General features: G+C 39.6%; 1 protein-coding gene across 1 annotated transcript in view; it reads left to right on the forward strand.

Annotated features, from left to right (window-relative positions):
- ACO1 (aconitase 1) overlaps positions 1-13,323 on the forward strand; it is a 37,503-nt gene extending 24,180 nt beyond the window's left edge. Inside the window, exons 11-21 of the mRNA XM_085213035.1 lie at positions 380-539; positions 5,104-5,239; positions 5,740-5,824; positions 6,055-6,211; positions 6,769-6,893; positions 7,561-7,665; positions 8,340-8,482; positions 9,867-10,014; positions 10,419-10,541; positions 11,564-11,749; positions 12,574-13,323. Coding sequence (XP_085069161.1) covers positions 380-539; positions 5,104-5,239; positions 5,740-5,824; positions 6,055-6,211; positions 6,769-6,893; positions 7,561-7,665; positions 8,340-8,482; positions 9,867-10,014; positions 10,419-10,541; positions 11,564-11,749; positions 12,574-12,687 — 1,482 coding nt within the window. The 3' untranslated portion in view covers positions 12,688-13,323. The remainder of the gene's footprint in view (positions 1-379; positions 540-5,103; positions 5,240-5,739; positions 5,825-6,054; positions 6,212-6,768; positions 6,894-7,560; positions 7,666-8,339; positions 8,483-9,866; positions 10,015-10,418; positions 10,542-11,563; positions 11,750-12,573) is intronic.
- Positions 13,324-24,275: the final 10,952 nt, after the last annotated feature.

Consider the following 24,275-nt stretch of genomic DNA (forward strand, 5'->3'; position numbering starts at 1 on the left):
AAGCCTTTCGTATTATGGCTAAAATCTCAGAACTAGGCCGTATAGCAAGATATCCTGGGGAATCTTTGCTTTCCAATGTGATCAGGAATCCAGAGCAAGTAGGTCAGAAGTCTCAGCAAACTAAGAGGGGATACATTCATGCAGGAAGAAAACCCAAATACTTTTGCTTTGAAGGCTGTTTTACCAGTAAAGAGAAGGGATATAGAGCCATGGAAATTATTTTTGTCCACCACTTCGACCAAAGATGCAAACCTCCAGCACCAGTGCAAGCACTGGTGTGACTGCAGACACTTCTCATTCATGAAGTTTGCAGCTGATTTCCAGTCAAAATATTTACATTAGAGGCATCCTTTTTGATTATTTCTTTTTCCTCTTACAGCAAGGATTCAAGGGATTCCAGATTGCCCCAGATCGACACAACAGCATAGTCAAATTTAACTTTGAGGGCTGTGACTTCGAGCTATCTCATGGTTCGGTAGTGATTGCTGCCATTACAAGCTGTACTAATACCAGTAACCCCTCAGTCATGTTGGGAGCAGGTAAGTATGTTGTCTGCTCAGTTTTGTGTGCAGTAGTCTTTCTATGGCTCTGGCTGTGTGTTGTGAAGATAGTGACAACAATAACTCTGTTCTCGTCATTTGGCATACTAGAATTGAGAGTAGTCCTTAAGGAGTAGCAGAAGAAATTCTGGACGTAGTAACTGGAAATGTGGGTTGATGTAAGTGTATTTTTCCTGCGCTATATTCTCTCCAGGTCAAACTGGAGCTGAATTAACCAGTACCTCTGACACTTGATTAGATGCACAAAAACAGCTTTGTAGATCTGTGATAGGAGCTGAGAAAGGACTACTGAAAGTCAGCACTACAGGGAAAGGGTCAGTGAAGAACGGTCTGTTGGTTTAAATCTGCAGGTGCTCTTATCTATCAGCAGAGTATGAAGCGTATGCTTAGCTGTCTGAACAATTGTCTGAGGGTAGGTAAGGACAAATAAATGAGGAAGAATGTGTTCTCTGGAATTTCTGTCCCCCAGAGCCTTGTCATTTTCATTTGAACTGTATCCAAGAAATGGTCCAGGTGGACTTTTGTCTCCCGCTCTCTTGCTTATCAACATTTAAATACTGTAATATAATACAATTGATATGAATATGAATAGATAAAATTTGAGCTAAGATAGTTGTACCAAACAAGCTGCCTTATACATTTGTCTGCCAGTAAGATACAGCTCGTGTTTCAGCAGTGTACTGTATCTCTAAGGTGATTTTCAGATGTATTGAAAAGAGGTATTGAAATGATTGAATGTATGGGAAAGATTCCCATTGATTGGGATCAGCCATGCCATAGTACAACTCATGTTTGATAGCTGTATCAGGAAGTACTGCTTAAAGGAGTTCATAAGGGAAGCTATCTGTTGAAATTAATAGTTAGTATTTGTATTTGGTTGTTGTTATTTATTTATATACCTCTACTGCTAAGAATCTAGAACTTGACTCTTACAGAAAGCCATTCAGTTGATGTTAGAACCATTGCCTCTACTTCCTCTTGAGAGGCGAAACACAAGTTCTACCTGAGATTTCACCATCAAATAAATTAATGAAAGCACAACTAAAAGGACACTGCAGCTGAAGCCATTTCGTTTCCAGAACCATTAAATAAATAAATAAATAAACAAGGCTATGACCACTGAGAAGGTTTATTACTCACACACTTTATTTCCAGAACTATGAATTAGTAACTTAGGAACTTGTAATAGTGTGGCTATCCCCACTGTCTTCACTGATGCACAGGCTCATTACCTGTATCTGCCCTGTTGGAGCTGCAGGTGCTGGGTTGCCCAGGGCTGCCAGGCAGGTGGCACAAGAATGGCAGCTGCCCATACTGCAAAAGAATTGATTAAGGAAAGACAGTGTGGCCCAAGAAACCTGCAGCTCTGGTGCTTGTGGGAGCTGGAGAAGCTCTAGAGGTGGTGGGCCAGTTGTAAAACTGTGTGCCATGGAAGATAGAGCACTGTGTGGTGGAGGAGCAGAAATAGTACCCAAGGTCAGCAGGAAGGGGGCCAAAGGCTTTACTTTTCCCTCCCTGCTGCTGTAGCAAGGTCTGGCAGGGTTGGAGCAGTGCTGTTTGGGGCTCAGGTGGTGGCTTTCTTGGAGCACTTGAGTGATAGGAGACCAATGTGTACCACAGTCTCTGTGCCTCCTTCCTTTTCTGCCACCAGCAGGCTCCTCTTTTGCTCTGCTGCTGCTCCCCATGTGGGGTGGGTACCTGGGCTGCTCCTCAGATGGTTTGTGTTCAGGTCTCTCTGCAAGGTAGACTCAGCCAGGGCATCTCTCTTCTGGGCAACTCTTGGCTTGCAGTGTTCAAGTGGTTGTGGATAATCTCTGTTGAAGCATGGGTTATAGTAGAAGAGTAACTAAAAAATGCAAACGAGAAGAGTTGCTATCATTTTGAGGTTGAAAGACAGCAAGATGCAGGAACTAAAGCAAATTTCTAAAGACACGTGTTGGTAGTAGAATGTCTGTTGGTCAGTTTAATGCTACACCTTAGGCTGACTAAAACAAGATATGTTGCAAATATACGTAAATAAACAGACTAATCATATCCTGATTTTTCTATCTTTGATGTATTTGATACAACTCAAATATATTTTATCCATATTTCAAATACTCAGCAACTCTCGCTACCTTAAAATACCTGAAAACAGACAGAAAGAAATAAAGACCAGAATATTTTCTGTTGTCCTCATCTCCTGTGTTGCCAAGACTTACGTTATTGGACCCACCATCCTTCTCACCAGAATACTGCGGGCGTTGGTTCATTTAGGAACAACTGATGTACCTCCTATGAGCAGCAAGTGCTTCTTCCTCTGCCGGAAATTCAGGAAGTGAGGAGGACCTTTTGCAGTCACATTTTATTTTATTGAATCTGTGCAGATTAAATCAATGAATCAAGTTTTTCTTGGTTTCAGTCTGAAAAACTCTCAAAGGTCCTTTCCTACCTAGTACTTCTACCTTAAACATTTATTCAAAGATTGCAGCACAGTAAATAAGTAAGGCTATCCAATGGTCTTAAATTGCTCACTTTCAACCAGTAGCCAGAGATTCTGTGGAAAGCTGATGGCTGAGAAGATACTTCATTTGCCAGAGCTCTCCTCAGAAGAAACATGAGGTAAACGTTTGTTTTCCTCTTCATCTGTAAAAATTTGTGATTTGTTTTCTTCTATCTTCAATGCTCCAGCAGCATCACAAGCCGTCTCTGTTTCCTGCACCTTTGAGAGGAACGAGATTAATGTTTCGCAGTTCACTTGCCCTTAACGGGACAACTGGATCAGGTCCATCCTGGTAATGATCACAGATGTTGAGCTGTGTTTCTTTCTTCTGAGGACCAAGAAGTGGTTTTCCTTCAGGCAGACTATCTTTACTCAGTTTTTTTCCTTTAATTCTAGCTGGGTGTATCCTTCAGTTGTTCCACCAATGTAGTATAGTTTCCGCAAACCTTTGGCTTCCAGGCTAATGGTGTGCATCTTACTTCTCTTTGCTGTGGCATGGAGATTCTGGTCTTTCGGCCTAATTAGCTTACTAGCTCAAAGAGTTTGATGCACAGAAGTCTCTGCAGATGCCATCAGGTTAGTACTGTGAGTGCATTCACTACAGTGTAATACACACGGCAGCCTGAAAAATGCAGTGCCAAGGATCTCAGCACGTTCACTCAGATTCAGTAGCAGCTGTAACCTCTGCTGCCTTACTCTTTGGCCTTGTCAAGCAGGGAAAGAATAATTCTCTCATTCTCTGGTAACTGTTTATACACAACCTTGTTGAGAACCATCAGAGACATCCACAGGAGAGACGATAATTTCTTTTTCAAAGTGGCGTTTGAAATTAAATAAAACATACAGTGCTAAAAGAAACCCAAAATGTGGATAGTTCTTTCAATCTACAAAAGTATATTCTGTGCTCTAAGTGGTGTGGGAGGGCTATATGTTTGTGTGGACAGTGTGCATGTGCTGTAGTAGACTTGACAGCCGAATCTGAGTTTGTAAAAGAGTTGGATTAAGATTTCTCAGAGTAACTGAAGTTCTGTCATTTCCTTGCCTGGTTTAGAGTTTGATTTTGAGTTCCTTTCAGAGCTGATACTTGTAGGAAAGCAGAAGCCAGCGCTTTCAGAGGGGCTGTCGGCCTCTCAGATCTTAGTATGATCATCTGTTCGTGGTTACCGAGTATCCAGGAACTCCAGTTTACAACAGCTGTCTCTGACAGCGAGGTGGCCTCAGCCATTTCAAGAATGGGGCTACTTTTTTGATATATGATCTACTGTTAGGCCTCCAAATCTAACGGTCTGGGCCTTCTCACAAAATGCTCTAAGAGGAGTTCTCCAGGGCATGTCTAATAGAATGCCGAACAGCTGGCAAACAGCAAACTAGAGTGATGATTATCTTTCTGCTGGAGCTCCTGCTGGATCGAAGCAGAGCTCACATATACTTTCTCATCCAAGTAGGTGTGTTTTGGAAAAAACTTACCATTTAAAATTAAAAAAAGGTAAAAATTACCCGTTGGGCATTCCTGGCACATATGAACTACTCATTTAAACAGCAGAAGGTCAGAATCAATATGTTTCTGGCAACGTATCTGTTTCACTAGATCATCTCTATGCACATTGCAAATAAGGACTGCTAAAATAGCACTCTAATGATGAATTGTGATGAGGACCAGTTGCTGCACTCAGAAGCAGTTTGTATGAGTGCACCAATAGGTTGGTTGTTATCTCAGCACAAAACTGCCAGAGGTGGGAAGGTAACAATTCTTGACTGCATTTTTGGTGAGGTGTTTGTCTTATGGCTATTGTTTGTTTAACCGTAGGAGTTCTAAATGTCTGCATGCCACCCCTGTGTGCATTTTGTTGAATGTAATTTTCCGTTACTTTCTAATGAAACACAAATTGCAGACTGAGTTTACAGTTCAACAATGCATTTGTACTCTAGCTGGTTACTCTGTAATTAGTGCTGTAGTCCTTTTCTGCTTTCCAGTTATTTAATGACACTGCTGTTAACCTGTTGATCCACCAAACTATTCCACTTCCAGGAAAAACCGCAAGTATCCTTTGCCTTTTTCAGGATTGCTTGCCAAGAAAGCTGTTGAAGCTGGTTTGACAGTGAAGCCTTACATTAAAACTAGCCTGTCCCCAGGAAGTGGTGTTGTCACTTACTATCTGAGAGAGAGTGGAGTCATGAGTTACCTTTCTCAACTAGGGTAAGTGAGCTTTTCTCACTGTTATCCAGTGCTTAACTGTAGGCATTGCCAAGTATTGCAATGGAATAACTCATGATCTGCACAGATTAAAAGATATGGCAGATGCCCTACAACATGCTCCTGCATGAATTAATGCATTGCTGTTGTCCTGGCTGACTTAGTTCCATGGGGAAAGGGCTTGCTGCCTTCTTGAAGATTCATGTTCCTATGCAGGAAAATGGATTCTTTTTCAAGAATAATTGTTTTAAAATAGCATAAATGGCAATATATTGTTGTTCATCTTGCTAGATAGCAGAAGTTTCCCAGCTCTTTGCTCTGTATACGTGGAGTGTCACTGCAGTAATAAAAAGTGATCATTCTTGAAAATGCTGTTTTCAGCAGTAGTGGATTTGTTAAAACAGTACATCTTCTGAAAGTAAGCCTTACCAATTGCTAAGGAGTTAAATACCTAGCTCCAAAATAGTTTTTTAATTCCTTGATTATTTTCATGCTCTGTCTAGGTTTGATGTAGTGGGTTATGGCTGTATGACTTGTATTGGCAATAGTGGACCCCTGCCAGACTCCGTTGTTGAAGCCATCTTACAGGTATGCATCAGTCAGATTTCCATGTGCATTTTATGTAGGTAAGTTATTCTCTGTGCAGTATTGAGCTTAACCTTGTCAGGTGTGTACGAAGTAAATGCAGTTCATTTTCTGTGGGAGGTACTTGGGGATCATTTGGAAGGAGACAGTTCTTTGTCCATCATCTTACTGACGTTGCAGCATGATGCAGCTCTGCAAACCTGCACCAGCTTCTTTGTCTCAAACTCTTGCAGGGAGACCTCGTAGCAGTGGGTGTTTTGTCTGGCAACAGGAACTTTGAAGGGCGTGTGCATCCCAACACCCGTGCTAACTATCTGGCTTCTCCACCACTGGTGATAGCCTACGCAATTGCAGGAACGGTCCGGATTGATTTTGAGAAGGAGCCTTTGGGTAAGACACTGTGGGATGCTTCTTCTCATACCTTGTAGATGGGACTAGTTGGAATTGAGCTCTTAAGAAACGTTTGTCCCAAGGAGATACTTCAAATGTGTGAGTACGTCTGGGATACTAAGCATGCAGTTGTCAAGCAACAGAGCAAAAATGGAGTCTGTGTGTTGGAGGAAGGGGAAAGCCATGTTTACCCTATGTTCTAATTCCATGGGAGACATTTTGATTATATGTGGGTGGTGGTTTTTCATGAGCAGCCTCATCTAATAGACTTTCTTTGAGTAGCTAATTCAACTTAACAAACTTAATAGATCCCTTCTAACCTAAATTATTGTACAAATATTCTGAAAGACCAATAGAGATCACAAAAGTAATCATATGTACAGGCATCAAGTTCATGAGGCTGTCATCTGTCAGATTCTTGTAGTTGAAAAAGGGTATTTCTTGCGAGTTTTTTTTGGGTTAGAAGGAATGCACAACTGGAGGGCACAAGATACCTTTTATTCATTTTTCTTAATGGAACATGTATACAGCAGGTATAACGTTATCAATTTATACAGGAATAAATGCTTCAGGGAAAAAGATTTTCCTGAAAGACATCTGGCCAACAAGAAATGAGATACAGGCTGTTGAGCGTCAGTTTGTTATTCCTGGGATGTTCAAGGAGGTCTACCAAAAAATAGAGGTAAGTTAATCCTTTGGGAAGTGGTTTTATTCATGTGCTGTGCTATTCTGAAGATGTTAAGTGAATAAGTTTTAACAGAGAAAAGAACCTTTTCCTTCTGTTGCTGTTGCTCTGGTTGTGACAATGTTTTATTTATTATTTCAAATGACTCCTAGCAATGTAATTAGTTCTTATGGCTGGTCGTGCTCTGAATATTGCAGATTATGGACGGTTATTTTAGGCTGATATTAGAAAGTGAGATGTTCCAGCCTCACAGATATTTTTCTTCAGAACATAAAATTCATCTGCATTACTTGATAGCATTAATGGCAGAGAAGAACTTGTGCTTGGTAAGGTATTCCTGTAAGTCTTCCTCAGGTACTGAAACAAAATGTTATTGGGGTTTACATGGTAGAATAGTTTCCTTGGGAGTTACAAAATGTTACCTGCCTCCATAACATAGATAAATGCTAGAAAACTGGGTGAGTAGCTCTTCTTCTGCAGTGAAGGGAGTGTGCTTGCATTTCCTTACTCTTTCTTCTAATAGGTAAAGTCATCAAAAAACAAAGCAAAAAAGAACATAGTGGCACAAGAACTTCCCAAAAGCCTGAAAAAATACAAGGCTTTTGCAGAAATCAAATCTGTTGCTTCTGAAAACTTAGAGATGGAATGTTTATGTGTTTTTCAGACTGTAAATGAATCTTGGAATGCCTTAGATGCTCCCTCAGACAAGCTATATACTTGGAATCCAAAGTCAACATACATCAAGTCTCCGCCTTTCTTTGATGGTCTAGTAAGTGTGCACTTCCCCTTTGAATCAGGCCAGACACTATAGCAACCATGAGTAGTCTATAGCAGGGGCACATCAAGGGGCCTGGAAGCATCCATGATAGCCTGCTGAGACTTCATTTCTGAGATGTTATCATCACACTCGTTGTATTCATTTCAATACACAGGCACAAGCAAATCTAAAAATTGCAAGGATTCTTTATTGCATCAAGATTTTTGAAAATTCCCCTTTCTTGTTAAGCTGGGATAGTTTTAAGTAGTAACAAAACAAAAGAAAGGAAAGGAGAGGAGCCCATATATCTTCTTGCCTGCATTTTGCACTAATTAATTCAGCACTCAGATGCAGTTTCAGTACTGTTTAAAGGAAAGTGCAAATTTCAGTGCAAGCAGATGTCCAGGAATCATGGATTTTCCTCTGTGTTCATGCATTTGCTGTTGAAGTCCTCAGCTAGCTTTTTTGCCTCATCTATTTTATACATACATGAATTTGCTGACAGGCAGCCAGGACATCATACTTGGTTTAAGAATGACTATCTTTCATACCATTTTTTTCTTTATCCTAACTTATATGAAAAGAGAGGCTCTATTTTGCAGATTTCTTCTACATATTTTGTCTTTTTGAGAAAGGGAATTGTGTATCATTTTAAAATCATGTTCTTTGTACTTGTGGTGGTTTAGACTTTGGCTCTGCAGACGCCCAAAACTATAGAAGATGCTTATGTCCTGTTGAACTTTGGAGATTCTGTGACAACGGACCACATATCTCCAGCTGGGAATATAGCAAGGAATAGTCCTGCAGCCCGTTATTTGACCAGCAGAGGGTAAGCAGTACATTCTTGTTCCTGTTGCAGATTGGGAAGAGGAAACAAGCCACTGTTACTATGCCATGTTATGGACACACTATCAGCTGTCTGTTCATAGACGCTTGTGTACCTTGGATGATGCTTGGAGAATATGTAAAAGAAGAAAGGAAAGCATTCCTGTGTTGTTTCAGCATTTGACACTGGTTCTAAAAGCTTGTGTAGGGTATGCAGATGTACTCAACTTGAGAACTGAAGATGTTTGTATGGAAGATGATGGTTCAGGCTAGTTTTTTTTACTAAGTCAGTTCATAAATAAAGGAATGAGGTTCTTTTTTTCCCTATCGAAGCAGAACAGTCACAGTCTGTGGGGCCATAAACTGGTTCTGTATTCATTTACAGCATGTACAGCAATTTCATATAGCTAGGATGTCATGAACTACAGAAGTTTAGGTTTCAGTGCAGCTGCAATGACTGGCACAGCTATTGCCTTCAGCCTACAGGCTGTTGTAAACTGCTCCTTTGCTATGGACAGCCTGTCAGTTCAGTGCTGTGGGTTCAATTCAAGACAAAACCAGGCCTTGCTGAGTCTCCCTATTCACTCTTCACATGTAATATGGTAAGTTGTTTATTCACTGGTTTAGCTTTGCTTACAAATTCTGTGGAGTTTTGAGGAACAGTACTGACAGTTTAGAAATTAAGTATTTTCACTAGATTTAATAAATTTGGAGAGAAAACTGATTAAAACTGTGTGGTCTACTGACGATTAACTGTTTTGGCTTCTTTGGCCCACTTTGAAATCTAAATAGCTCCCTTCTGAATATAGTCCAATGTAAACAGTTCAATTCTGTGTCATATTCTTGTGATTTTTTTTTCCATTACTGATTGGGGTGGAGTCTCCTTTCATTCCCACATCCATATTTTCAAACGTAATTTTTCACCCTGTTCTCACTTCCAGCAAAGATTCTCTCTTTGCCCTGTTGGTATTTATCACAGTGGTGTCTCTACCTTGGTTCTAGGTGCTGTGGTAATATAAATGACCGTGACAAATTTCAGTAGCCAGCTACTAAGTGAAGCTGAGAAAAGCTGTTTCATGATTTGTAAGGAAGGATTGTATTGTTTATTCTGACCCAGCATAGCGGTATCTCTGCATTACTGTCAGATATGTTTTGTAAGGCACGGGGTGAAAATACCAGGACAGCTGCTTTCTAGGTCCAGGCTAAGTAGGCAGACTTCTATTTTCTTCTATTTTTTTTTCTTTTTCTTTTTTCCTGTTCTTCTTTAAATAACTGTAGAAACACCAGAGAACTGGGCGCTACTGCCATGATAGGAGCGATCCATAGCTGCTTCAGGGACACTAGCTCATGACTGTATTTAAACCAACAGCCCTGTTTTTCATTAATAGCTTGACTCCTCGAGAGTTCAATTCCTATGGTTCTCGCAGAGGGAATGATGCTGTCATGGCCAGAGGAACATTTGCAAACATTCGTCTGGTGAACAAATTTATTGATAAGCAGGGACCTCAGACTGTCCATTTCCCTTCAGGAGAAACAGTAAGTATACACGCTGCTTTAAAATGAGGCTCCTTGGCATTAGGTTGGATTTGCACTAGCTTTCCTTCTTACAGCTTACATCATTTATTTCAGCACCTTTTAAGTAAAGCTAAAGAGGGGACTGAAGATTCATTGACTCAGAGCAGCAGGTCACACATAGCTGCATAAGGTGGTGCTCTCAGGCTTACCAATGGAGAGCAGAACCATTGTGGTGAGAATGGAAAGCGTGGGCTGTGGTAGAAATGTGTTCAGGCTAGGAATCACAAAGTGCCGTGTAACTTAACGTGGAGCTTGGCATAAAGTGTGGGCTTCAGCTCTTAATGTGGAAACATGATTTTCTTATTTCCACAGAAGTGTATTTCCACCCAAAATGGTGTATAAATTGTTTGGTATTTTCATTGCAGTTGGATGTGTTCGATGCTGCAGAAAGATACAAGCAGGCTGGCCATCCTTTGATCGTGCTGGCTGGGAAGGAATATGGTGCAGGAAGCTCAAGAGACTGGGCAGCCAAAGGGCCGTTCCTCTTGGTAAGTAACTCAAGTAAAGTAGGAGGCGGATGATACTTAGAAGTTCATTCGTTTTTTCAGGAAGAGTAGCTTACAGCATTATCCTAGGTAGCTTATTCTCATTCTGGATACCAGAAGCTATTCTGAAGTACAGGCTGAATCCAAGAGCCACAGTACATTTGCAAATATATTCAAATATAGAGCCCATCAGGAAAACATGACTGAACTTCAGCTAGCTTTCCATACACAAGAAAGGACATTTTCTTTAGTCTTGCATCATACAGCCCAATAAACCTTGGGTCTGCTTCAGGCTGCTTTCTTCAGCTTGCTTATCAGAGAAGATATGAAGTGTAATAAGTGAAGTAATTAGTGAATTTGAAATTTAGCATTGCTTTACCATGCAGGTTTCAGGAATTCCTATCAGTATTGTTATTGGATCATGATGTAAATCCAGGTACAGTGGAACATCTGTCTTGTTCTTTATCCTGTCCTACATTATTCAGCAGCCTTTTCAAGGTGATTCAAGTTTTCTTGGTATGCAGTTTTTGAATGGAACAGTTGTATGCATTTTTAAACAATGAGGTGAGAGGGTTAGTGTTTAGGATTACATTTGCCTAAGTTTTTAAAATTACTGTAGCAGTAGTGAATTTTGTGTAAACTGTATTTGCACGTAGACATGTAAAGATCAATAACACTGCACCCTGGAACATGTAGGGTAGGAGAACACTGACATAGCAAAAATTACAAAAATAACTACTGGTACTCTACATGTAACACAAAGAAGTCTACAAAAACACACAGGAAAATTACACAGAATTCCCAGAAAAGTGCGTGTACTTTTTTGGCAGTCTTTCTTCTTAAGATGTTTGAAAGTTGACATATAATCAAGTTATTGTGGACAATCCACTGAGTAGCAGTACCTGCTGACTAGCAGTAGTCGGTGAATGAGAGGTGGGCACCTCAAACATACCAGTTTTATTCCTGTGAGAGCAGAAGGTCTATCTGAGCCATCTGGATAAGCACACCCATTGTGTACTTCTCAGGGCGTCAAGGCTGTGCTTGCTGAAAGCTATGAGAGGATTCATCGGAGCAACCTTGTAGGGATGGGAGTGATTCCTCTGCAGTATTTACCTGGGGAGGATGCAAGGACTTTAGGACTCACTGGAAGAGAACGTTACACGATTACAATTCCTGAAAATCTAAAACCACAGATGAATATCGAGATCAAGGTATGAAATGCCTGAGGGCTGCCACAGTTTCACTTGAATTAACTGTCTCTTCAAACAATGTCTTTTCCAGTAATCTCTTTTTTCAGGAAGGCAAAAGAATTGAGGGCAGGGGATTGGACTAGATGATCTTTTAATGTCCCTTCCAATCCCTGACATTCTGTTATTCCAAGGAAGCAGTAATTCTGAAAGCAGTGACGGGAGATAAAAGCAGCATTCCCAAACAGCTCAATTCAGCACAAAGCAGTCCTGTGTTGTGGAGTAGCCTGCAAATGTTGTCTTCGTATGCCCAATTAATGTCCTGAAATTGGGAGAGCGTAGGTCCCAGTGAATTCATCAGTTCATTGCAAAGTCACTGATGAAAACAGCTTTCAGCAAAACTGACGTAGTTTGATTCACTTTCTGCTCCTGTCTTTCTGCTTTTCTTCTTCCCATACAGAGCTCCACTGAATGCTAATGCAATTAGTGTTGCTGTTGTACCTAAGCCAGGAGAATGACTACACAGAAGAACATTAACAGTTATTAAAACCACTTGATTGAGTGGTCAGCTTACATGCCACTAGCCTTTGTTGACCTTAAATCTGTTAGAGACAGTAAGTGCAGTGCAAAGAGTGTCCATATTCTGCTTATTATGGCTTGTTCCAAGCCAACTTACTCTGAAGATGTTGGCTGTGGTCTGGTGTGGCCCCTCATCTTAAAAAAAAGAGCACTGGTGTCTACTTGCTGTTCATTTGAGCTATTAAGATTAGAAAACTATGATAATGGCCTGTATTTTACTATCATGTGGTAAGTTATACTGCTTGAACGACTCTCTTTGACCTCAACAGCTGGATACCGGGAAGACCTTTCGTGCCATCATGAGGTTTGACACGGACGTGGAACTCACTTACTTCCACAATGGAGGCATTCTGAACTACATGATTCGTAAAATGGCATCTTAATCAAAAGTACTGAGCACAGCCTCGCAGGCACAGACCTGCTTCTGGTGAGCACGACAAAAGTAATCAGTAATAATGAAGTTAGAAGAGCGAACCATAAAGTGAACGCTGGCTTCTTGGATTTGTTTTGTTCTTTTGAATAAGCCTTTTGAAAGGCTTGTTGACCATGCTGAATGATTCTGCGTATCAGGAAACTTGTCACTTTTGCCCATTAAGGAAAACAACTTTTTATTAGTTTTGAATGGCGACTGAAAACTGTGGTTGGCTTGACTTACCTTAGAACATGGTGCAAGTCATTAAAATGCTGACAGAATCTCTGGAACTATTGAAGATCATATGCTGGTTTTATGTATTTGGTCCATTTACTTTGACTGCTAAGTTCAGCTCTGCGTTATATTTAGTGGTCCAAAAACTAACTAACAGCATACATTTAATTTTTATTCCTTCCTGATTATCTGATATTGACTTCCTTTCTTATTCACCTGACCAGATTCTGAATCTAATACTGAAATTAATCATCTAGCTGTTTCTTAATTCAAAAGAAAATGTGAACTCTGTTCCTTTAAAATCCAAGCCTTTGTGGAAAGGTGGACCTATGGGGATATTTCTAATGGATAAAATTAAACATATTTTCAAGGAGTTCAGTGTGTTGTTTCTTGTTATCCTAGGTACTAAGATACAGAAGAAAGCTTCAGCTTTATTTTCTCATTCTCCCTACTGGAGCAGGACCCCACCAATCGTATCCTGTCATATTTTAATTCTCAGTTGTTTCTTTGAGTAATCTACATGAGACAGGATGACAACGAAAACTGTCCAACACTAGTAGTCTTCAGTAGGTCAGTGTGATACTGCTGATTTAATTCCCTCTCCTGTTTTGTGTCCTCAAGAAAACAATCTAGCACACTTCCAAGATCTACATCAGCAAGTTTATGAAGTCATACCCGTGTCACTGAAGTCACTGAAGTCATACCCGTGTACACTGATAACAAATGCCTTCTTACTCAGAGATAAACAAGATGATAGCACTAACTCTTATTCCTAACTGTATGTAGAGCAACTGCCAAAACAATTAACAGCGGAGAAATTCTTTCAGAGTAATCTCTTATTACTTATATTTTCAGTGCACTTTGCTCCTGCTCTGTTGGGGTGAGGTGCAGTGCAATTAGTTTTGAAAGAAATCAAAGGACTCGAGGAGGGGACAGAGATTACATTGTACCTGCAACAGCCTACTGATGACAGCAGCACTGCTGAGGCTGCACCTGAGGTACTAATATCTCTAGTTATGGACTCCCTGAGAGAAAGAAAGGCTGGGTCTGTTCAGCTTAGGGAAGGCTTAGGGCCAGCTCAGCCACCTGCGTGTGCAAAGACCCCAAGGGACAGCACACAGAAGATGGACGCAGGCTCCTATCAGTGCAGCAAGAGGGCTGGAAGCAATGGGCAACATTAAAACACAGGAGGTTCTGACTGAAGACCGAGAAACACTTTCTCACCGAGAGTGACTGCGCACATTCACAGGTTGCTCTGAGGGGTTCTGGGTGCTCCATCCTTGGTGGCATCCAAAAGGCATATGAACACGATGCTGGGTGTCTTGCTGCAGGTAGGAGGCTCTGCCTGAGCAGAGACTTTGGACAAGTTGACCTCAGGAGATTCCTTCTAACTCTGCCATTCTGTGAAACATCTTGGGAGCTGTTAATGTGGTCATCATCTTCAGCACTGTTTGGTAAGAAATACACAGCTTTTGGTTCAAACTATGGAAAAATAAATCATCTGACAAGCCAGTCTTCTTCAAAGTCTGTATTATTGCTAATATTGGTGAAGGGGAGGCATTATCATACTGTACATCATCGATTCTTCCATGTTTCTTTTTGGAAGCAACTGTATGAACAAATTTACGGGGTTAAAAACAATGTCCACAAGAAAGAACTCAATGTAGAACTGAATTGCTGACCCTGTACAGTGCATACAGCTTTCACAATAAAGGATAGGGACCAGGACACAACACACAACGGTGCTTAGAAAGTTTATTGTTTTTAATGCCGTAGGAAGTGCTTAAAAGAGGGCTTAAAAAATATGCTCATCATCAATCTGAAATTCAAAATGTTCTTCAGATCTGTCTTGTGGGGACAGTTCAGCAAGAATGCAGACATATACAGTTAATTATATAGCATTTACATAATTCTTGTTCAGTTTTAAAATTTACAGCTCTCCATATCAAAGGCTGTGAAGATTAATGCGTTTTATGTGATATTTTACATGACATTTTCTGATGTGAGCTTGGTATCAGTTGCCCCTTTTGGGTAACTCATGACTGATTCAAGACTGAGCTACAGTCCTCATGGTGCTGAAGAAGCAATGAGAGCCCAGCATCTGTACAGCTGACAGCTGCATTCTATTCTCACCCACTGCCACGTCAGCCAAACACAGTCAAGTTCGTGCTCCCCTGGTGAATTGGTGCACCTATGAACTGTATGAAAGATTACATTAATTGATTTGCATACAGTAATTTGTACGTGCCTGTGTGCTGACTTCCTCTCTTGTGCCTCTTTAATTCCATTCATGTTGCACTTATTCTTGATACACGTTTAAAATGAGAACGAGTCCTAGTGTCTTTGTGGCATATCTTCACCTGGTGCATATTCAGCTTATATTTTCAAATATTTTGAGAGCTGGAAAACAGTAAACATATGCATGTAATATTGGCAGTACTGTGTTTCATTACTGTGTTGTATTGATGTCAGCTCCAGTCAGCTTACAAAGGAGCGTAATCATCTTTATTTTTATTGATGATAAATAATAAATAATGCTGTTTTGTTCTTTGGTGAGATCTAGAACAGGGCTAGAAGGAGTAACAGTTCTTCCCTCTAATGCAAGTGAATCTATATTTCTCCCATAATAAACCTCTCAATAACCTGACTTCTGGTCACAGGGTGCATAAAAACACACAGGGCACTGCTTTTGGGGCAAGTGAGGCGTTTTCTGGTCAAGTAATGGCACACAATTAGAAGGTGACAGAATTCTAGGTGACTTCTGCTGGAGTTACCCTCTGGTTTGGTCAGGAATCTTGGGGAGTGCAAAGGGATCCAAGAAGATCTTGAATGTATTTTTATGTGTGTCGGTAAGGCTGAAAACAGATATTTCATTGATACAGTGTGCAGCAGAAATTTGTAGAACAAATAAACATTCATTTGTATGAAAATGTTTGAAAGAATGCGGCTACCTTTCCTGCCATTTTTGTAAGGTAAGTGCATATGGTGAGACAAAAGGATTTCCCTGAGTTTTCTAAGAATGTTTAATGATGCCATTAACTTCACTTAAGTAATTGAAGAAGAATACTCATTTTAACATTAAATTAGGGATGGCTCAGAAGGACCAAACTCTGTCTAATCCACTAATCCAGTGTTTCCAGATTTACTGCTTCTTATTATGAAATAGTAATAACTCACAGCTGGAAAAAAGAAAGGTGCCATACTGTCAGGGGGAATCATTGTCCCTTGGGATTCAGCATAATTAATGTAGATAGGAAAATGAATGATTTTTCTTTGTGTAAAGCTACTTTCATGCTGGAGTAAGTAGCAGTCTGCAAGTCTGATAGTACTACTAACAGCCCTGGCAAATATCAGAAAAAAAAATGTTACTTAAATGTTAAAGAAAATTAAGAGCATTCTCTGTAGAGGGATGCATAGAAGAACAAGAAAGGCTTCTACAGGTGTATCAACCAGAAAACAGTCCCAAGAGAAGGAGGCAGCTCTCTAGAGTAGGGGCAATAGAAGGATATTAGAGGGGTGTACAGAAGAATCCTGAGCTCAGAAGGTTTTGCCATACACAAATTTCAATATGCATCATGTGAGCTAAGCTATCTTCTACACTGTTTCTGAGAAGAATTATTTTCAACATGGTAGCTGTGTCATTGCTCATGGAAGGTAATCACAGCACAGGGATTTGGAAACACCTGTCCAAATTCTTTGTAGGTTACTGCAGAGTAAAATAGGACCAGAAAGCCACAATACACATAACTGAAAAAGCTAGAGAGCTCCAGTTTGATGTACACTAATATGCCTGCATTATCTTGGCTAGGAAATCAAATCAAGGGAAATCATTTGCTGCTCCTTACGCTGTAAAATAAATTAAAAAAAAAAAAAAAAAGGGAGAGATCACTAATCACAGGTGTAGAAAAATAATGAAAAGACACCTACACCTACATAAATACATGAATGAATGAATGAATGAATGAATGAATGAACGAACGAACGAACGAATGAATGAATGAATGAATGAATGAATGAATGAATCAGCCATATTCAGTGATCTGAAATGACACTGAAATTTGTAGGAATACCATTTTGTAAACACTACAGTTCATGGGAAACACTTGGATTTAATATCTAATTAACAAGGAAGGCTAGTTAACATCTTTGCTTTCTTACTAAGTGTCACCTTTCCATGAATGATCTGCACCCAAGATGAGCCCAGTGCTAACAGTGAGATCACAGTTAAAGTAGATTAATTAATTAATTAATTACCATGCCTAGTTTGATCACTCTGGTTAAATACCTCACGGTTTTGTTTCTTCCTAATATTGCAAGTGTATCCTCAGCGAAGTAATTAGCAGTAATTTAGACTTAAATATCAGTTTAATTCTTTGTATGCATACAAATTCTATTTTATTTTGTTCCTCACAAGTGTGCCTGGAGTCCTGATGGTGATGAAATAAAGAGGCTCTAAGCACTGTCTGAACAGGACGCAGTCGCAGCTGGGCACTGTGCGAGGCATAACAGAGCACTCCCAGTTACACAGTTAGCCACAAGATGGTGTGCTAACACTGTCAGCCAGTTGTAATCTTTCAGGCAGCCATAACTGAGGAAACGAGACAAATCCTTTCTATTGCCTGTGAGAAAAGCATGCATTACATTCCAATTTATGCCAGTGCCTTCTGGAAAATGTATGGAGACGTCTTGCATGGTGTGTTACTGTGTCATCCTTAACATCTACTTCTAATTTGGATTTCCATTTTCCTTGTCAGAAAAATATATTTTCCTTGACTGAAAAATCCTGCTCAGAATTTTAAGTAATTGTATCAGTTCTTTTAAAACTAATTCCTGCTTTATCTCATGCATTTTTCCTATATGTATCTGTACAGTTATTTTCTTTTCCTGAATACAAAGTAATCATGATTACTGATCACTATAAAACAAGCACCTTTCAATTCAGTGAAGAAACAATCTTTCTCCATTGCTATAATTTTTAATAGACTGCATTGAGTACAGTAATTTATTGTTAGATGCAATCTAGAACTTTGAGAATCTTTAGTAATGATTTCTCTTTGCCTACCTGAAACCTACAAAATATTCCTCCTTAAGATGAATTTTCTTACAAAAGTACAATTGCCTGCAGAAGCTGAAGAGGAGATCTGGAGTGCGACAGTCAATACTTAATTTCCAGGAAGCTTTAAAGCAAGCTCGTGACATTTCCTGTCACTTGAACTCACATGTATTCAAGAATAACTGATGTCAAAATTGTCAATAAGGCTGAAAAATGCATGTTATAACATGACTGCATTACTATGCCTATGCTCTCTCTATTCTATCTATAGGGAGAAATAAGTAGAGCTACATAAGAGAAAATGTATCGTATTCTACTCCGTTTATTGGGATTTCTTTTTTTGTATGTGTATTTTTGACATGTATCTAATGCATAATCTTTGGGGAAATGATAAATTGTTGATTGAATGGTTTTGTTCCTTTTAATTAATGATAGGTTTTAATGTCAACAAGTAAATGAGTAATAGTAACTGAAAACTGCTGTTGACTAACTCTTTTCTCCTGTCACATTATCGAGAAAACTAAATGTAAAGTCACTGTTTATACAGAAAAAAAAAAAAAAAAAAAAAACAACTAGGGATTTTGGCAATGCTTGTCCCTCACAAAAAAAAGTTCAGTTATTTAAAGCTACCTGAGAAATCTTCACTATCTCACTGCACGTTGTTAAGCACGCATTTCAAAAATTTAAGTTGGAGGTGTAAAAGTTGAAAGTGCAGGTGATTTTGTTACAGGTATTTTTAGTAGCTAAAATGGAATCAAGCAGTATATATTTATCACATGAAAAGGATGGAGAAGTTTGTCAGGAAATAAATCCCTTTGCATTCAGGCTTGTCCTTGGATACCAGAGGGACTGCAAGCAGCTGAGTGCAGACTCTGAACGATGCCCAGTTCGAGGTTATCAGCCCAGTCACATTCAATATATGAAATGCTGTGATAACGGATTCACAAGTAATGCCCTGTATTCATCTAGCTGTGTTTGATTGAGCTTTCACAACTGCCCTTAAGGAATTTGGCTGCAGCCACTGAGAGCTCTCACAGCTCCGTTAATCAATGGTTACAAAACTAAAGCAACAGGAATACAGAACATTTGGGATGGCTGGTAAAAAATGCACTGTCTGCAAAGCCCGTGAGGCTAACCAAGAACATGAATAATAGGGCTGACACAACTGCATCAAGTCATGCAACAGCTCTACAGAGAGTTCTGAGTTTCCCAGGAAAGCCGCTGGGGGGAAGGAGAGGGTCAGCCTGCTGACTGGTCCCAGAAGTTAACAGCAATGTCCTCCCTGCCGTTCCTCCTCCCTGAGGCCATTTGTAACTATTTTCTTACTGCTAGGTAGAATCCCAGCACTCTAGTCAAACATACTTGGCTTTGTAAAGTTAGTCAGAGAGCATGTTCTCGACAGCAAGGTGGAAAACAGCTGGCCCAGGGCAACAGCAAGGCAGATGATCAGTGCCATAACATCACCAAGCCACAGCCCTCTGGCATTATCACAGACCCTGGCCACAGAGCCCCCTCTCCATTCCACCCTCTATGCTGTTTTTTACTCAGAGTCAGCACACCAAGCTCCCTGTTGTTTACTGACAGCTGAGGTCGCAGGTCGCGTTTCGTAGGGAACTTTCACACAATAGATTATTCACTGTATTCCACCCTGGAAGTTTACCATCTCTCAAAAGGTGACACTTCAATAAGTCACCTCTGGTAAATACTCCACAGTATGGTAATGAATTCATTTTTTTTCCCTAGCATAACATTTTTGTCCATGTTCTAATATCATTATTAGTTTCTACAGTTGTGTCATTCTCACTACCTTGCTAATCTTTTCTTATGTGATTAAGTTATCAAGTCCTGTTGTTCCATCCCCAGAGCTTTCTATAAAAGCAGCTCTAGGAATAGTTCTACAGATCCAGTCCTAAATAGAGATCTGCAGACTGTGTCACAAAATGCACTTTGTCTCTTAAATGCACTTTGCACTGAACACACACTGCTTAAGTCAAGTGTTAATGAAAGTTGACTGTCTTTGTGTGTTTGCACAACAAAATGACCATCAAAATATTGGTTTTGAGAGCTGCTGCTACTCAGCTACACATATATATAATCTAGGAGGGTTGCTCCAAAAGTAACTCCTCCTGTTTTATGATGTAGGCCCATGCTATCAGAGGTGACTGCTGGTAATATGGCAGCAGAGGCTGAACCTTCCTACAAATATTCCATTGCATTTTGTTGGCAGGCCAGCAGATGGCAGCAGAGCTGCAGTTTCCATCAAAATCAATAGCAGGCATTACTTTTGGAGCACTGTGTGTGTGTGTCTGTCTGTCTGTCTGTCTAAGTATCTGCATGCACATGTGTACAGCAATGAAAAATTCATGGAAAAAGCACCATGCAAGGAATGCAAGGAGCATTGTCTTTGCCAACTACTGAACAAAACATTGCAGTGTTTTTCTCAATAATGTCCCAGACATTTCAGATTGGAGAGAAGAAATTTGTGGGACTGTCAATGGCAAATTAAGCCTCTTTTTTTCATCCTCAACTAGCTAAGATCTGGGTGACCAGAATTACCATGAGATATCTTGACAACATAGAAGCCAGTATCCTACATTAGGGTAAGCCATGAGTTCTGCCAAACCCCCAAGGCATTAACTCCGAAGTGCTAAAGTGGAAAGAGTGGAAAAGTGGAGAAAATCTTGTACATGTATCCTGGGAAGTTCTAGCAGCTTTGTGCCGTGGTAAGAGGCCCTTTTTCTAGTAAGATAAGGACACATCAATTTTGCTAGAGAAGTGAGATCATGCTTTCTTGATAGGTAAAAGAAATATATAAATAAATTTCAAAATTCCTCAGAAATATTTTTTTGCTGAGACTTCTTCAATCCACATCTTTAACCTTTTGAAACATTTTTATTCTTCTTCTTCTTTTTTCTTTTTTTAATGAATTTTTTTCTTGTACACTCAACATTTTGGTCACTTATCTACTTATCTGTTGTAAAATGTGTCAGTGTTTCAAAAACATGCCTAAAGACAGAATTAGTTATGCCAAGGATGAAGACACAGCTAGAAAGCCTGTATCTTCTTCCTTTAGTTTTGGGCTTGTTATAATACATCCTTCTCGAGACAAGTGCTCACAGAAGAGTTCTGGGAGTGTCTATTTCTCCATTTTCTCTCCGTTTTCTAGTACCCAGAACAGCTGTGCTCTCAAATCAGGACATTTGGACTCAATTTTGTCTTCCATCTGACTACTATGCACTGAAAAATCAAGAATGAATCAAGAGGAAATCAGCTTCTCCATGCTCGTGGATGACATAAATTTGAGCTATCCTTCTCAAGACACTCACAGATGTCACTTACAGTCAGGATTCTGATGCAGACCTGCTCAAACAGCCAAAGCAAGGTGCACTTAAATGCCTGCTTATCAACGCCTCTAGTAGAACACATTCCTATATTTAAATATACACAGAAATATTTATGGATTTTTAATTTTTTGTATATATTCATGTCTATTTCATGTATTTAAAATAGATAATTATATATAATGTATTTAATTTATATCATTATATAATTAATATATTTATTATATGTGCATACATGTATTAATTCTGTTCTTCTACTGACCAGAGATAACTAGATATGAGAAAACACTCACAAGTCTGCCAACAGAGTGCTGTTCACAAGGTCCCATCCAACTCCGCAGTTCAAGTGGACAATGCAGTTGTGACAACAGCAGCAGGTGAGCCACTAAGGTGGAAACTCGACCTTTTCAACGTAACAGCTGGGTAACTTGTGTCTCAGTTTTAATCATTTTGCCCTTCTTTTTGCTCTCCTTTTCATGTGAGTCAAAGTATTAGAGTTGGAATGTGTATCTGTGTCAAACGGAAGTAGAACAGAGATCAGGAGAAGAAGGAGATGCTGAAGATGGCTAAATTCCCAGCAGAATTAACTTTCTGTTTCTAATGATCAGTGAGAAATTAGCCAGCAGCACATCTGAGGAATTGGAATCTAGGTTTATCCAGCTATCTTACCACAGGTGACACCGGCAAGCAAGCAATGAAATAAAAATACTAAGTATGAAGTGCCTTTTGCAAAGAGTTGCCAAAGAATTTCAGATCAGTACATACTGCTGGAAGGTTTTTGTCAGGACTGTACCTATTTCATCAAGAATTCATGTAAGTATGCTGCCATCATTGCCCTCCACTTATTGAAGGTGCCTTCATACATTCCAGTTGTTGGCAGACACTCAAAGATGTGGAAGGTTTGATAGGTAAAAGAGCAACTCCCTCCTTTTCTGTGACAGTGTTTTGTGTGTTCCTTAAAAATTCGCATTTAATGCATTTTACTTTTAAGTGAGAAAGTCAGGAGGGTTTTGTTTTCATTTTCAGAATGTAGAAGTTGTTGGTTTTTTTTTTTTTCTTTCTTTTTTTTTCGTAACTAAGTGTCTTAAAGAAACACAAATAGTTTGAAAACCATTCTTCCCAGGATACATCTTCCAGTTGACAGGAATAGCATTTCTTATTTAACCTGGAGCTAGAAAGAATGGAAAAGGGAACTGGCAGCTCTACACTTTCTTATTTTAAATATATATATATATAGCTGAAAGGAATCATATAGTAGATAATGTAGCTGTCAATGCATCTGCTTTTTTTTTTTTTTTGTCATTTATTGATCTTTCTTCTATTTCAGATAAATCAAGCAATCCACCAGCTCTGCAGAATTATCCCTACTCTGCAAGCCAAAAATTCTTCAGACACATCAGAAGATATTTGTAATACCTTGGCATAGCCTTTCTCCAGATTAGCCCTTTGAGGGCTGAAATAACTTCTGATTCTAGCTGACAACAAACTGCTTTCTCACAGACATTTTACAAGAAGTATTCTTTCCTTTGTCATTTGGCACAAACATTTTCCTGCAGCTTCTGATCTCTTAGCATAAGAAAAATTCAAAATTGTAAAGGATCTCAGTATTAAAACCTTCATCATATCTATCAAATATGCTCAAAGTCTTGGCTCACAACATGAAATCATGTGATTTAAAAAAAAAAAAGTTTGTTTGTTTTCATTTGTATTTGCAAATCTCACAAGTCTTGTCAGTGCAGATTGGCTTGCACAGCGAGCCTGGCTGGCTAGTCCTGAGTCTGAGCTCATCTGGAGTGATTTGGTTAACAAAATAGATACTCCAGGCAGTATAGAAGCTCAAAATTCAAGTACATACCAGTAAGCTCTGCTGATAATCCTGCTGAGGCAAAGATTACTAGCAAAATGTGCAGTGCAGCGCTTTGCACATTGAGCACAGGCCTCAGATACACCGCTTGCATGGCCAGTGAAACACCACCAACTATGAGGCCAGTGATTCTTTGAGCAGGTCACAAAAGGGATTTGTCATTTTGATGGGCTGCCTTGAAGTTAAAGACAAGAATAGGGCTGGATCTACGTAGATCATATCGTAGATCATACGTAGATCGTATCTCAGTCATATATACAAAAAGTCTGTTGCAAAAGTGTGATTTCAATCCAGGGTGGGAATGGGCTCTACAGATTGGAACTGTGTTTGAAGTTGAACCTGCTGTGTGCCCACTGAGTTGGCTGAGTTCCTCTCCAATGCTGTTTTCCAAGCCACAGTCCAAACCAAGGCAGCTTGCAGCACTGGAAAACTAGTTACAAATTTGAAGCATTTGAGGCCATTTGAAGCATCTCTTCAAGCACTTCCTCGTCTGCACAGAACAGAAGGCCAGATCAGTGTTGATTCTTTTTCAGGCAGCATGGGATATCAATCTGCCTTGGTATGCAGCAAAGACAGTTGGCTTTGGTTTTATAATTAATGCGTCCAGAAATGGCATCCTCTCACTGAACGAGTCAAAGTTATTAGAAGTACTTCATGTTAATAAGGATTCTCAAATCTTTCAAAGTCTCTGCTTAACAAAGTTATATATAAAAAATCCAAAAAACAAAACATATTTGTTAAATAGAATGTTTTCTACGTATTTTTTTCTTTACATCTACCCTATGGTTTAAAATCTATCCCTTAAGCCTTCCTTATGATTTTGTAGCATGCAGGTTATATATTTGAAACAAAGCAAATTTTCATTTGCATAATCCCAAAGGCTAATGTCAACCTGTTTGCAGCCATGACCTTACATGGAGATAACGTCTACTCATAAGGGTCACTGGAAATCACAGCAGGAGCTCTGGGAGGTGTTTGTGTGTCCCCATTGACTTCCATTACTTTTTCAAAGTAATGAAGAGCTAAGAAGGATAAGAGTGAGCAGCAATGCAGCAAATAAAACTGAA

This window comes from Meleagris gallopavo, chromosome Z, assembly GCF_905368555.1.
Source record: "Meleagris gallopavo chromosome Z, MGAL_WU_HG_1.1, whole genome shotgun sequence".
NCBI classification, from domain to species: domain Eukaryota; kingdom Metazoa; phylum Chordata; class Aves; order Galliformes; family Phasianidae; genus Meleagris; species Meleagris gallopavo.